At 35.7% G+C, this 15,839-nt stretch overlaps 1 protein-coding gene across 1 annotated transcript; it reads left to right on the top strand.

The window, feature by feature from the left end:
- The first annotated feature begins 1,070 nt into the window (after window positions 1–1,070).
- Window positions 1,071–13,876, top strand: LOC121408167. The gene is made up of 7 exons (XM_041599518.1): window positions 1,071–1,454; window positions 5,067–5,092; window positions 10,335–10,538; window positions 10,913–11,096; window positions 11,587–11,729; window positions 12,100–12,627; window positions 13,443–13,876. The coding sequence occupies exons 1-7, from the start codon at window positions 1,385–1,387 to the stop codon at window positions 13,479–13,481; spliced, it is 1,194 nt and encodes a 397-aa protein (XP_041455452.1). The 5' UTR covers window positions 1,071–1,384; the 3' UTR covers window positions 13,482–13,876.
- The last annotated feature ends 1,963 nt before the right edge of the window (window positions 13,877–15,839 follow it).

The following is a 15,839-nucleotide window of genomic DNA, read 5'->3' as shown; positions in this document are numbered from 1 at the left end:
TTTTTTTGCCAGCCGATGGCAAGCCCATGCCCCCCCCGTAGTTACGCCACTGGCTAGTTGCACATGTCAGGGAAGAATTAATCGTTTTTCACACAACAGGGAGAAAATTTGTATTTCATATAATAAAATATAAAAGAAATAGTGAGTGATGTCATCAGTCTCCTCATTTGCATACCGACAAGGATGGGAATATAACTGCTTTGTGAAATTAAGCGAAATCTGAAATGTCATAATTTTGTTTATTTTACATCCGATTTTCATGAAATTTTCAGGGTTATTCTTGTTGGATTTATTCTCTTTTATTCGAATCATCTTTTTGTTGGGGTGGACTTGTCCTTTAAGTACGTCAAGACATAAGTTAAATTGACAACGCAAACCGCAAGGTAGTTCCATTTTAACCCTAGTTTAGTGTTACCATTTAATGAGATAAATCCTCGGTTGCTTACCCCCCCCCCCGCCGTTAATGATCTTTGCAAAAGCCGTCACTGAACACCTTACGACTGTGGTCAGCAACCCGATGTTAGAATAAATCGCAGTAAAATACATGTATGATGCGAATATTGAAACGTGGGACATTTTTATGTTTAAAGTTCCAAAGCATACGAATATCTATGATGTTCAAATCTATGTCTTTGTTTATGACTATGCTACCATCTTTATTATAATAAAAAGAGAATCGAATGTCTAGTCGTAATGACGTCATATGAATTGTACTATTGGCTATGATTTGAAACCAATTTGGTCTTTACTCCAAAATAAACGCTTAGGCCTAATTGCAATCATCAAAAATTGTTATATTTAGTATTCGTAAGGTAATTGAATTTTTTAAAATAAGAACGGTTTTATAAACATTTTCAGAAAACAAGCAAAATGCGAATTGTTCCAAAAAGAATCGGAACGTGAACCAGTCATAAAGTGGAGACCTTAATGAGACTGAAATGCATGAATCTTTGAATGTTACCATGTTGTTTCTAAGGTCACATTATCTCAACTGCTCATCTCAGGAACTCCATTCCGAACAATTCCTTCCGAACAATAAGCGAACACGAACCATTCAGTACACGACTTGGCATTGCTTGATGGGGGATTTTTAATCAAGGGATCGCTCTTATTGTGACTTATCGATTTTCCTTTGATTATCCAGAACAATGAATGATCTATGCAACGGGATGCAGTATGAAATAAAGATATTGAATTATGAGCATCTATAAAACGATATATGTAGTATCGAAATCTTACGGGTAATTACGCAGTCACCGGTGAGTTTTTTCTTTTTCTGCTGCGTGCTTTCATTTTGGAATAACACCGTCGATAAAATGACATCGCAGTCGCAGAAGTGCGTTTATTAGTGGAGAACGGATAAGCATATACACAATTTGGCGTTATGGATGAATGGAATATTGACAATTCCAAAGAAGAACACATGGATATATCGACAAGAAGTGATAAAAAACGTGAGTTGACCTTTCATTTTTAACATTTTTTTTTCTAATGTCATTGAAAAAAATGCATTAGTTTCAAGTTGTCTGCCTTTGTCTGCTATCTCACAGAGGGGCTATACGTTGATATGCCAAGTCAGGAGATTGCGCCTTTGAAATATATTGTAGATGTATGAAAAATAGAATGCCTTAGATTTATCAAGTATAGACTGTTAAAAAGAAAAATAAATTCGAAATAAATAACAGATGGAATGTTATCGTTTCCCCCTTAAAGAAGCTTGATCATGACATTATAGCCAGTGTATCGGAGGTACATAAGATATTAATCATGTGTTTAAAGGATGGCCAGTCTCTATAAACTAGAATTCTCATTACAATTTCCACACGACTTTTCAAAAAGCAATTAGCACTGGCGAAACTACGGGGGGCATGGGGGCACGTGCCCCCCCATCAGCTTACCAAAAAAAAAACGGGGAAAAGGGGAAAAGAGGAAGAAAGGAAGAGAAACACAATAGGAAAGAAGAAATTATTATTCATTATCATGTTGTATTATATTGTATTATAATTGTGTTATGTTACATTACATAAGAAACATTTTCATCACAAGTTTATGAAACATAATTTGCTCAGGGGCTATGTCTTCATTGTTCCTGGTGCTCGCAATGTCTGCTTAACGAGATATATAATCCTGTTGTACTAAAACCTCCCGTTTTAAGTCAATATACACCAAGTATATTTCCTCGCACTTCGAGTTATTATTGTTATATGTAGTTACATATGCTTCTTTTTCATGACTACTTAAAGTGAGTGCCCCGTGTAAAGGTCTTAAAACAAAACATTTCCTGTCCGTGATTACGTTTGCATTAGTGGATTGGTGAGATATGTCTGCCCTCCATGAATTCCTAAAATCAGTCCTTAAAATGTCCCTTTTCTGAGCTGAATATCAAAGATTTTCGGCTCGCGCTTCGCGCTCGCATCATTTGGTTAGTGAAATATGTATGGTCTTAGTGAATTCCTACAAGCAAGCCTTAGAATGCCCCATTTTAGGTCTGAATTATCTAAATTTTCAGCTCGCGCTTCGCGTTTGCAATATTTGATTAGTGAGATGCGTTTGATAATCATGATTACAATGACTACAAAAAGTGCTTCATGTGTTTTGATGTAATTCTAACAAAATCAGCAAGCGCTTGGCACTTGCATTACATGACTATGGTGAGATATGTGTACTCTTAATGGATTTCTAAAATATAGTCCTTAAAATCTCCCAATATTTCAGCTCGCGCTTCGCGCTCGCATTGTTTAGCGAGACAGATATACGTACCATGATTACAAAAATTTGATTATAATGTCCCTTTTAGGTCTGAATATCAAAATTTTTGCAGCTCGCGCTTCGCGCTCGTATTATTTGACCAGTGAGATACATATATCCGTTAAATTGAACTGTCCTTAAAATGCCTCTATTTGGTCAGTATACCGGCAACTGAGCGCGCAAAGCGCGCTCACTAAGTGACTCAATTTTTTTCTGGTGCCCCCCCCCCATGCCTTGACCCACGGTACGCCACTGGCAATTAGTATATAATTGTTGAAACCCAAAGATGAACCTAGATCAGTCATCAAAAATATTTTCATATTCATAATCATCCCATCAAATATGTGGTTTTGTTGACCGTGACTGTTTGGTTATTGACATCCATTGAAGATTGTTGCAAATATATGCATATCGACCATTTCCAACATCGTTATTGTATATACATGTAGAAAGCTAAGCGTCGACCGACTACACCGAATGCCTTTATCTTAATTACCCTCATGGTCACCTGGCCATTGTGTATTTATTAACAGAAGCTGTCCCTCTGTCCAAGGCTAATCAATCGTAATCACGTTAAATTATTATGATCAATAATATCAGAATTGCCTGACAATTATGTCCAGGGAAGATGAGAGTTCAAAAACATATAGGGTAATATAATGTAGACCTATATAAACTATACCGGTACGTGGAAGTTTCATCTCAGTCTAGGTTACCATCTTCTTCTTCTTCTTCTTTTTCTTCTTCTTAACTCCAGTGGTTTTTGATGAATAATGTCGTTAAAGAGTTATAGATAACATTAATAGGACGATATTGATAGCTAAAAATGCATCTACGTTGGGTAATCTTAGGAGCGGTGTTTTCAGATGGAACTGGTACTCGACAACGCCATGAATTAAAATAAATACCTATATATCATGATAATAAAGAACGGATGACATTTCAAATTGCATGCAAACAGTTTCACAATAATATTCAGTCCCGGTATTCAGTATACACAATAGCAATGTAAGTACTAAAATAGCGTGAATGAGACAGGAACCCAACGAATTTATTTGTGTATTTTCAAAGATGAATAGGCCTACTGAGTATTTTTATTGTCAATTTTCCGAACGTTTTTTTTTTATGATAAATGGCTGTCATGAGTTTAATGAGATTGGTTTAGAACACTTGACTCTAAGCGACTCTGTTCGGTGATACGATATTTCTCCAACCGTTTGAGTGAATTTATTCATTCATCTAAATATGTGCAGCGAAAGTGACCAACCTAATTCTGGATTTAATCTAATAATGGACTGATATTTGTATACTTGGTCCTTGAAACACACAGTTTCCTGTCCACTTTCAGTAATCAATTATCCATTGACAAATTGATGTAGTAATAGATTGTTGCGATGGAGGGTTCCCCCGATGAATAGGCTACTCATAAATTGGTTAGTATTATTGACTTTTTTGCCATAATATACGCGCTGCTATGCAGATCACAAAGAATACCGTGTCTTTCTAATGGGGCTCACATCTACACTAACCTTTAATTTTGAGTGTCTTCATACAGCTAATGGATTTCTATTACGCAATACTTAAAGCCGTAGGATTATGTTAACTTTATGTTATCTTCTTTTTTTTACAATCGCGCTGTAAATGACTTGCTTCGTTTGGGTTGTTTTATAGAATATTTTCTACCTTCAAAACGCCCCTTTTCAAAATAATTTTAATTGAATTATCACGAATTGATTTAATTCATCGCATAAACAGCAAAAATTCACAAGTCGTTGTTGTGAGAAGACCGCATCACGCATTTTACACAAGTGTTAAATTCATTGCTCTATAATCTATCTGGTTATTATTGTTTGTTGGTTTTTTTTATATCGACACTATATATTTGGAGGTACATGCATAACTCCATAAACCTGAAGATGGGGGTCCATTCACCCACTGGTGTAGTTTTTACCATTGTATTTTTATTGGATAGTTTTGAACTGTTAGATATATAGTCGGTAATAACATAAACACTGAAATATAACATTATTATGAAAAAGCCATAGTGCCGTGAATTTATTGACGTCATATTCAATGTATGTAGTTTTCACTCACAATTTTCTATGAGTATTTGTTTGTCTGTGAGGTGCAGTGATACAGCTAATGCGAAGACTGAAAGAGCATTATACAGTATACAATATAAATACCAACATTGCATCGTATTGCTATAACAATCATCAAATAATTTTATCAAATGATTTTTAATGTTTTTATTCTCGTAGGTCTACTGTTGAATGATTGATATAAAAGTGAATATTTTGTTTGTTTAACATTTTCAGGATTCCCAAAGGAGTTAGCAGATGAGGTAAGTGCGTTCGGTGGCCTCCTTTCGTTTCTTACTAAAATTATACTGACTAAGAATATTAGAAAATATGAAAGCATTAGAAGAGCGTAATTGATGAAATGAGTGTAAAACTAACGTAGTCAGTGACCCAACTGGAAATAAGGATTTCATACGACGAAAATGTAATCTATTTTCGTTGTATAAAATCCATTGTTATGTTTTGGTGACTTGGCAAATAAATCATTCCATTGTTTCCTTTCCAATTTAGGTCATATTAATATGTCAACAGAATTTATATATTTTGTCGCCAATTATCAGCACTGTAGCATTAATGGGTGTTTGGGAAGACTGGACCTCTAAATATATCACAAATATTATATTTTGGGTGAAAATCTGGGTCTTTCATGCAATTTTATTAACAAGATTTTTTTTATATTTAATTAAACACGATACGGCAGGGGGGACACGTCGATCCCTCCTTCGTACATCGATTTCGTTTAGCACCCTAGACATGTTTAACATACATTGCATACGTAAAATAACACTACGGTTGTTCGTGAATTATCACCTTGAGAGGGGCTACCTGGCATGTAAGAAATGTTTCATACTGGATTCCATACTAAGTATATTCTAAGGATAAATTTACGAAGATGGCCGGGAGTTTTCAGGTCGAAAAAAAAATCAGCTCGTATTCTTGAACTAGTGAGATAATATATATTCTATTTATGGATAACTGCGAACTGTCTTCAACTGTATTTTTGCAGGACATTTATTTCAGCTCGCGTTTGGCGCTCGCGGTTATTCATTTATATTCGGGCCGTATGAAATACATTATCTTAGTTAGGACTAACTCCTACTACAAAAGAAAAATGTCGTATTTGGGCAGCCGCGACGGATAAGATGTGAATGAAAATATTTTTGCCCCTCCTTTCGTAAAGCTGGAACTGTCCCTGGGTATGCCGAAAACAAAATGTGACAAAGGAGAATGAGGATCTCTACAGCATGACAGGTCTCCGGACGTCGGTAATCGGTACCGATATTTGTCGGAAATCAGGGCGCCTAGCCCCCCCCCCGCCCTAACTGGCGACGCCCCTGCCCCCATACACGGCACAATAGAAAAGTTCTTTATTAAACTATGTTTTTCGATGTTTTTTGTCTGATGAAAATAATTACATACCCTTAATTAAATGAGAAAGGATTCAAATTGGAATATAGGAGTATGAGTCTACGTTATTGACTGAACATATAATTAACTCTCATCCAGTTGAGAAATAAACATAACAATTGTGATGATCAAGGTAAAGAGATTGCAATCAGAAATCAATATGATTGTTCTTTATGTCAACTGAACGTGCTTTGAAGGATAACTCACAAAAGTTTGTTCTTTCCCGATCATCAGCCATTGTCATTCCCGTCAAACAGTATTTTTTCAACATACATAGTAGCCAGGTGAAGCCATGCAATGTCTATAATCATTGGTGGAGCTCCCAGGGTGGTTATAGGGGACGGTGGGTCACATTTTATTGACTGAATTAAATGTGAGGTGCATGATGGTGATGATAAGAGAGCAATTTTTTTTTTTAAACGTATTGTTACACCTTTAGATTTTTGTTGCAGCTGTAGACGAGAATTTTAGTCCATATTCGCAGGATGTCTTACTTCATAATTATGTCGTTCGCAGATTTTTATAGAATAAAAAAAGGATATCCGACAAATGTTCGAAATAAGGGAGTAGTATAAGCGATGAGCGAAGAAATCGAGGTGGATTTATCTCATTTATGGTTGAAAGGGAAGAACTTGATACAAACTAGTACCTGTTTTTTTTTAACATAGAAAGGTATAAACATTTCTGGGGTGCCACTTCCCCTCACCCCCGATGCGTATGCTATGAATCCATAAAGAACACACACATATAGACGCCAAACCTTGCCCTATCATTGAATGAATCCGAGTTTACCTGGATCTACTACGATTGGTGATCACTTCAACCCACCTCCTTGATGACGTCACGCAGACTTCAAACGCTGAGCTATAATTGTTAATTTTTGAACCGCCAAACAATATAACAATAGCAGCATCCCATCCAGAGGGGCGCACAATCGACCCCATGGGGTACAGTTTGTCATTTCTTACACCCACACAGGTGCAATATTTGTTACCCCGGACGAAGAGAGGGTGTGATATTGTACCCCTCTTGATGCCAAATCAGTGCCAAGTGAATGAACTTGATTGGAAAAAGCAATTGAACCAGTTTTTCTGTTATGCAGTTTGCACTGTTATGAAACTGCAAGACGTGCATTTGAAGGTTTTTTTTAAAGCTCAATAATAAAAGTGGTCCTAATATGATAACATTCCAATGTTTAGACAAAGTCAAAATAGTCGAAATGAATGGATAATCCATCGTGAAAACTAATTTACAAAAGCAGAAAGGGCCAGATAAATTCGCGAAATTGTGACGACAGTCAATTAGGCCCAACTTAACATATTTTCATGATGTCACTTGCAAACAGCACTCATTTCATGTCGCGTGCAGTAAATTTATTTGATTACATTCACTTTAATTTGTTTATGATAAATGTACAGATACTTTTCAACGGACTTATGATTGTGTCTAAACCATATATTTAATGCACAGATAAAAGCTAATAGATAATTCTGACAATTAAATATCACTTTCTATAACTACAAAAAAAATATATGTAGGCCTATGTCTCTATTGTGGTGTACAATTTAAATGGCGTCATAAAATTAAAACTTGAATATCTTTATTACTTTTATTCGTTGTTAAATGCTCATTGATAAGCTTTCATTGATATATTTCTATTCCTCTTTGGAAAAAAAATCCAAACAGTAATCTCTAGCAAACTAATTATATCATTTTTGAGGATATTATGGTTCTAAATTTTACCAAATTATTATATTGTTCTAATGTTTTGATTTATATGTTATAGATAATCACGGGTATAATGGAAATTAAATGATTATCGATCAATATCAATCTAGCAATCTCTCACTAATCAAACAGGCGGCTCGTACAATAAAAGTCGCATTGTACATCAACCGACCAAGCACGCATTCTGTCCATCAATCAATGAATTAATCAATAAATTTATCAATGAATTCATTAATACACACTCTTAAAACAAATCAGTCAAATTGACTAGACTAGAAGTCAGCTGGGAGCAACTGATATGGCAATCACTGATAATCACATGTCTGACGTATATTCTAGTCAGAAATAACTAAGTTCTAGTAAAATACGACTAGAAAATAGTCAAATATGACTAGAATAACAGTTGCTCCAAGCTGACCCTATTAACTAGTCATTTTGACTGATTTGTTTCTAGAGTGCAGGTTTCCATTGAAATCATATGTTTATGAACAAGAAATTTGGCCCATTATATCTCTTACAGAGTAAAGGCCTTTACACATACGATCTTGAATCATTCTCATAATTTACTATTTGAACTTCAATGCTGTATATACATCTTATATTGAACCGATATCCAAATACATAATCATCTCTAATATACCAATCTTAGTTGACCTATAACATTTCTAGAAGGGGGAGCATACGGACGTAGATTCATCGATTAAATAATTCCAAACCTCTGATCTGTATTTTGATAAGAGGTGAAGTATGATGAAATTATTTGCCTCCATAAACATTGCCACATGAGGTACGGAGGAAGCGGGGGAAGGGATACGGAAAATAAGGGAGATGGAGAGGGGGACATCGGAGGAGAAAGAAGGGTGATTGGAGCTAAGGACAGAGGCATAATGAGGCAAAATGTTAGTTGGTTGATTTTAGTCTATGTTGCGCTTTGGGTAAGAAAATTGAGAGAGTAAAGCGAGCAAACCCTAAAATCAATAAGTTTGAAATCGATTATTTCTTTTGTAACAAGTCTATAGGACTGTTGAAAATGCTTATAACTAGCCAAATATCATTACTTCAAAAACTATATTATTACTTCAAAAAGGAATAGCTAGAATAATGAATTTCAACCATCATACTTATCACTCTGCTCCTTTATTTTATGATCTGAAAATTCTTGATATTTTCAAACAATACCAATATTTGATAGGAGTATTTATGCACGATTTAATTAATAGTCGATTGCCACATAGTTTTATTGATAATTTTCATTTATAGACCATCCTTACAATACAAGAAATAGAGAAAAGCAAAATTTTAATCTTGACAAAAATAATACCAATTTGGGAAAACAATCAATTTCATTTTCTGGTCCTACTTTATGGAATCATCTGCCAAATAACATTAGAAACACCCCAGTCGTAAGATATTTAGCAAATCGTTAAAATTAATGCTACTTGAAGATTGTAATTAATTTGGTATGGTAAAATACTGCCTGAAAACAAATAATTCTATATATTGATTTTGTGAATAATTAAGATATATTTTCTTGTAAATAGTGTAAATATGTTCACTGAAAATGATCAAAATTTTCTGCAACAGTAATAAGTAGAATTAGTATTGAATTTGATGTACAATATTGAGATTTAGTTAAATTTATTGTTTAAACTATGATAATGACATTGTTTGGGGCTAACCTCGATTAGCATCTTGCTACTATATGTTAGCTCCAATTACCAAATGTTTTGTTTATATGTGATACTATTCCTTGTAATTGTATCTGAAATTGATATTTGGTAATTAATTCTATTCAATTCAATATTAAAGGATGTTCAATAGACATTATGATGATGAAATGCTCTTTAACATACAAATTCCAATTACTAGTATATGATTTCGTCGCGGGGAGGGGGTAAAACATCCTACGGTAAGATGTAAGTGATAAGGTCGTAAAACTATCGAAAAGGGATGGGTTATTAACATGAATCCCCTTGATATCATATAAAGCAACCATTTCCTAAAATTCATCGTCATTTTTTATTTCTTTTAGACAGGGGTGGGGACCAGTACTCATGCACGGGAAAAGGTGTACGGGGATGTGATCCTTATATTTTACGCAAAGAAAAACCAATTAAACATGGATTACATTTGGTGCTGGAAAATTCCTTAGATATTAAATATGCGTTGTGTTTTTGTAAACTTTAACAAATGATGTCATCCACTTTTGTTAAAATGCGTAGTTCTCTCAGGTAGAGCCCTAGTAAATAACAATTTTTCTGTTATGAAATGATCTTTGGATATATTTGAGTTTGGAGTGATTGTCATTTTCACGGACAACCTTAATATGGAATATTGTGATAATCATCACGTTAATGATTATATAAACAGGTCGAGACTCCAGGCAACATCTTTACGCTCTCGAAAGAGGAGAAGACAGCGAGGCTCTTCCATCTTAGGTACAGCACCAGAGAAGATGTTTATTATCGCTATGGTCGAAAGGAACCTGCCCTCAAGGGATGGAAAGAGGGCGCTTTCACTGTCGTCAATATGCAGCGATACCACGCCAACAAGGGGCCTCATGTCGGAGAGTGGGTAAGAGTGAGGAGAGTGACGTGCAAGATTGAGTTCTCTGGGAGGGGCGGTGGCAATGGCTTGGGGAGGGCTTGATATTTTCTTTCAGATCAGGGATTCGTAGATATAGACATAAAATCTGGGATTTCAGGGGGGAAAGGGGCAGAGGTATAGAAAGTGTGATGTGGATAAACCTAACAGAATTTAAAAGGAAGACATAAAGAAGTTTGCTCTCTTCATCAGGCAGTTTTGTCCCGCTGGTGGGGGTGGGGTGTGCCGTTGCTCCCTTTTCTGAACAACTTTCATTCATTATGACATCAGTACCAGAAAATGTAAAGGTTATCCTTATCACCGACCCTGAACTATAGTCAAATTTTTATCAATTTTCCATCCAGACCTATTTGACAAGGAGACCCAGGCACTCCAGTGGATCTATCAGCTGGTTATTGGATCTGACCCAATCTGGCCTAGTGGTAGACCAGGTCTATGCTCTTACCTACAGTCGGACCCTCTCTGGTGGAAACATCAACTATGATATGAGACGTCCAGATTGTCTACCAAGCAAAAAGCATAAAAACGGTGAGTATTCTTCTTCATTATACTTTCCCCCTCTAAGCATGTCCCTCCTCCATCTGCCCAAGTGCACCCCAGAGCCATGGTTTCATTATGAGGAGGGAATGAAGGATATACAAAAAAAAAGCTTCACATCCCTTCTCCCATGGGTGACAGGACCTATCACCCCCTATCAATAGGAATTATGGTTATGCTTTCTAATATAACATTCTTGAGAGAAATAGAGGACAATTATATAATTTCCAGATTGAAGAAATGTTTCAGGATGATGAATCATATAGACATAATTATGTTCATTTTTTAAGCCAAACTGTTTTTTAAATAATGTAAATGCTCACTGTGGAGGAAACCACATGAAGTCATAAACATCTGAATTGAGGAATGTTAAACATTTTTAAAGAGGACATGGAATAAGAGGCAAGTCCAGACAAACATATAAAGAGGAAATCTTACAAAATCTTTGAAGCACGGAGTGTATTTTTTTATTTGTCTATAGGAAGTCATATAAATGGTCTGATCTTTGCTGCATACTTGGATGGTGGCTTACACAAACGTGAGAGGGCGCAAACCCAACTTTTCTTCCAAGATTGCCTTGAAGATCCAGATGGCTTTCCATTTGATCTCCTCATTACACTGAAGGTAAATCAAGAAATAGATTTTCTTTTTAGTTTTTTCAAGGAAATACGTTACGTTATCTGATTTTACAAGAAAGCTACATAACTTCAAATAGCAATTTTTTGTTACAAGGCATGTTCAAGGCTTGTGAATAGAAGGAAATCATAAATCTCCTGTGCTTGACGGTACTACACTCGGTTTTCACTAGGTTTTGTTTCACAACGTCAGTTTTGACAAATATGATGACAAATTCTTCTTCTATGTAAAGACTATCTCAAATCATTTGCCACTACTAAGGATTTGAACTTGATTTTCAAGCAAGTATTGAGAGATACTTTGTGCGACATTCGAACATATGATAATCACTGTGCTATTTTTGTTTCTACCTCAAAAGCCACCAGATCAACAAGAACTTAAAACAAACAAGCCATCCAGGAATCAAGGACCTCTACAGCCACTGTCCTTTCCTCCAAGACCTCGTAACGTGCCTTCCAAACCAACAAGTTGTACGTGTGGCCGCAGGACTCACAGAGAACATCGGATCAGCGCTTCCATTGCAGACTTTAGGGACACAGAAGGATGTTATGAGCAGGACGAAAGGGATATCATCGCTTCGGAAAAGCCAGAAGAGAGTAAGACGGAGATAATGCCAAAGGGTGTAGACTCCTGCTCCAAGACCAAAGACAATGGAACTGTGTTGCCTACAGAAGCAGATAAGACAATCCCTGAAGCAATATCTGCAAATCCACATAAGGGTAGTGGGGGAATCGCTCTTGATCAGAGTAACAGAGGCAGCCAATCAAAAAGAACAGTGGGTTTACAAAATTTAGAGACATCAAAGCGTCGCGACGAGGCAATATCAAGAAAGACATCTGGGACATCAACAGCTTGGGAACACCCTGTCATTGACCAAGAAAACCTGGTGAGTTCAAGTATTCCTAAATCAATATCACAGAATTAACATAGCTTTCAGGTCTTCAGAGTATTTCATAAAGCTCTTTGACTTTTCGAACTTGACTTGACATCACCAGGCTGGATTATATTTTGCTATATCAAGATGAGGGCAAAAAACTTTAACTTTATTTCAAATGATTTAAGTAAAAATAATAGCACTGCCCTCAAATATGTAGTAAAATAATAACTGTATATTTTAATTTCCAATTTGATCAAATGCAATTACAGTAAATTTACCACCCATGGTAACTACCACAAGAATTTGCAAATGAGCTGTGTATTTGCATAATAGTAACCACATGAGTGGGGGACTAGTAATGAAACAAGAGATTTAGAAAATTGACCTCAAATATTGCACAATATTTTTCCATATAGATGTAATATATTTAGGTAACATACTGAAGTATCACAGTTCACAAATACTATGATCAGATACCCAACGTATATATAATTGGAATTCTTGACTTGAATTGAATGCATGAAGATCCATAGGATCACCTCAATCATGCATACCAGATGATGGTGATGAATGTCACTCTGTCTTTCTACTAGGATATTGGAATTACAGTGAGGATAAAATTGCAGGAAGAAAATTTCCAGTCGGCAGAAAAGCAAAGATTACAACCAATATGATTCCATTCACCAATATCTGAACTTCAATTCAATCTTCATACTAAGAAGAAATCTTGCAATATTATTAATGAGATATAAAATCGAATGGTAGCTATCTTAATCTTTTCCTGAAGAGCGATGATAACTTTCATTTATTTATTCCTTTCTCAGGTTGGGAGAAGACAGAAGACCAGATGTGTCATTTTATGACGAATGGGTCTACAAACTGGCACAGGAAGACTGGTCGTCAAAGACTTTTGTCACATCTCACACAAAACATTCTTTACTCTTAGAGGATGTTTAGGGACATAGTTATATAACTACAAGATTCTCAGTGATGATGAAAGACATTGAAAAGATTGAGTAAACAATGGATGATAATCTGAAAACTGCCAAGATGTTCTTAAACCTGTGTTGCTTACTCTGGACCATCAGGTCATCACATAATCTTTTATGAATACAGCTGTCTTACAAAAGATGAATTCAACTACAAGTGAATCTGTCCCAGTGAAGTTGTTTGGGACCATAGAAATCTGGGCCCTGTCTTACAAAGAGATATGATTGATCCGATCAAGCGTAACTATATGGAAATCCATCAGTGTCATAATTTTTTCTACAGAAAATTTGCACAATGTCCTTTTTAAATAAAGAGAAGCACAGTGAATTTTCCAGAAAACATTGAATGCATGAATATACATCATAGATATATATTTTGAAGACACAATCATAATAGATGTTGACGTTGCTGGTCATCCATAGTTGCGATTGATCGGATCAATTGCAAGTCTTTGAAAGATGGGGCCCTGTTCTCCTCAGGTAAAACTTTAACTAAACAATGTGAATAACACGTTTGCATATTCTGATCTGAAAAAATTCTTTGAATTGTGTGTATATGACTCGTAAAAGTTCCACTCCAGGAGGGTCTACCGACTACTGTATCTTTAAAGGGGGCAGTATTCAAGATGGTCAAGTTATGCAATCACACTGCCGACCCTTTGCCAGATGATAATCAAAGAGCATTTGGGTTCATATGCTGAACCATATGTGGACATAAGAGGTGGGAACTGTGAAGGTAAAAGAAACTCACAATTATGACCAACTGACAATTGTTTCTCAATTAAGTTTGTACATTGAAATTCCTCGAGTACATGTATACATTCATCTTCTATGCAAATTTTGCCGAGACTGAACTTTTCATCTAGCATTGTTATAGAAATGATCTACCTTGATTTGACTTTTAAATGAATTTGTTAATGAAACCCAATTTTTAGCAGGTATTCCTTGGGCCCGTCTTACAAAGAGTTGCGATTGATCCGATCAATCGCAACTAAGGAAAGCCAGCAAAGTCAACATATATGAAATGGCCTGTTTGTTCAAAATATTTTCTAGAGATGAATGTATATCCATAAAGTCGATGATTTTTTGACAATTTGGTGTGTTTTCCTTTGTTTACAAAGGACATTTTGCAAATTTCCCGTAGAAAAAATTACAACACTGATGGATTTCCATAGAGTTTGTAAGACGGGGACCAGATTTACCTTATGGGTGCTTCAGTTTGTGGTGTTTGTGTTGAGAGCAAATTCAGCTTGTATTGTAAATCACCATTTCAGTTTTGGTAAATACATGTACCCTATAATTACTTGTCACTTTTCCTTTTTATTACAATATTTTATGAGCTCATGTGTCCTGAAACTATCATGGTGTGGATGGTATTAAATAAAAGTATATTTTAGTGGATGTATTTTACAATTTTACAAGAACATTTTTTTTATTGGGTGCCCAATCAAACTAAGAATATTGGCATATTGCACACATATCCACTAATATCACAAATGTAATGGCATAGACATTTCAGGATATGATCATTGCATGTAACTTTCTAATATAAAATTACCAACGTTGAAAGTTCAAAGGGAACTTTTGTAAGAAAAAGAAAGATGATGATGAGATGATAATATGACAATGATCCACAGTATTTCTATTGCACCATATTTCTGTTAAATACCTTCATAGGACAGGCTCATCCAATTAAGCTAATTATTACACATCTGCTGAAATAAGGGAGTTTTGAGAGACAATTTGAAGAGTTCAATGTTGTCAATTTGACAGAGTGAAGGGAGGGAATTCCAGAGGTGTGGAGCAATAGATGAAAAAGCACGGTCTCCACATCCCTTTAGGTGTGTGATGGGTACATAAAGAATGACACCTGGGGCCTGTTGCATAAAACTTTTTACCTGAGAAAACTCTGGTTGTTTTTACCAGAGTTTTTGCACTGTGTTAAAGTCATTGGCAGAAATCAGACTAACCTTTAGTTCTCAGTTTTTACCAAAGTTTTCTCAGGTAAAGTGTCATGCAGCAGGCCCCAGTACCAGATGAGCGCAAGCCAGGACATAGATGGCATTATTCTATTATTAGGGAAGTCACATAACCTGGAGCTAAACCATGGACAGCCTTGGAATTCAGGAGGATTTTTAATTCGATCCTGTACTTAATTGGTAGCCAGATACGGAGAGAGGGTGCTAGATAAGAAATTCAAGATTTATATTTTCACAAAGAATCAATGGCTGA

Source organism: Lytechinus variegatus, chromosome 2 (genome assembly GCF_018143015.1).
Source record: "Lytechinus variegatus isolate NC3 chromosome 2, Lvar_3.0, whole genome shotgun sequence".
Taxonomy (NCBI): Eukaryota; Metazoa; Echinodermata; class Echinoidea; order Temnopleuroida; family Toxopneustidae; genus Lytechinus; species Lytechinus variegatus.
This window is presented reverse-complemented; position numbering and strand designations above follow the sequence as displayed.

Excerpts from the sequence above, each read along its gene's own strand:
- LOC121408167 (XM_041599518.1), top strand. The coding sequence starts at position 1,385 with ATGGATGAATGGAATATTGACAATTCCAAAGAAGAACACATGGATATA. Across the intron at positions 5,093-10,334 it reads CAAAGGAGTTAGCAGATGAG|GTCGAGACTCCAGGCAACAT; the intron begins GTAAGTGCGTTC and ends TTATATAAACAG. Across the intron at positions 10,539-10,912 it reads GGCCTCATGTCGGAGAGTGG|ACCTATTTGACAAGGAGACC; the intron begins GTAAGAGTGAGG and ends TTTTCCATCCAG.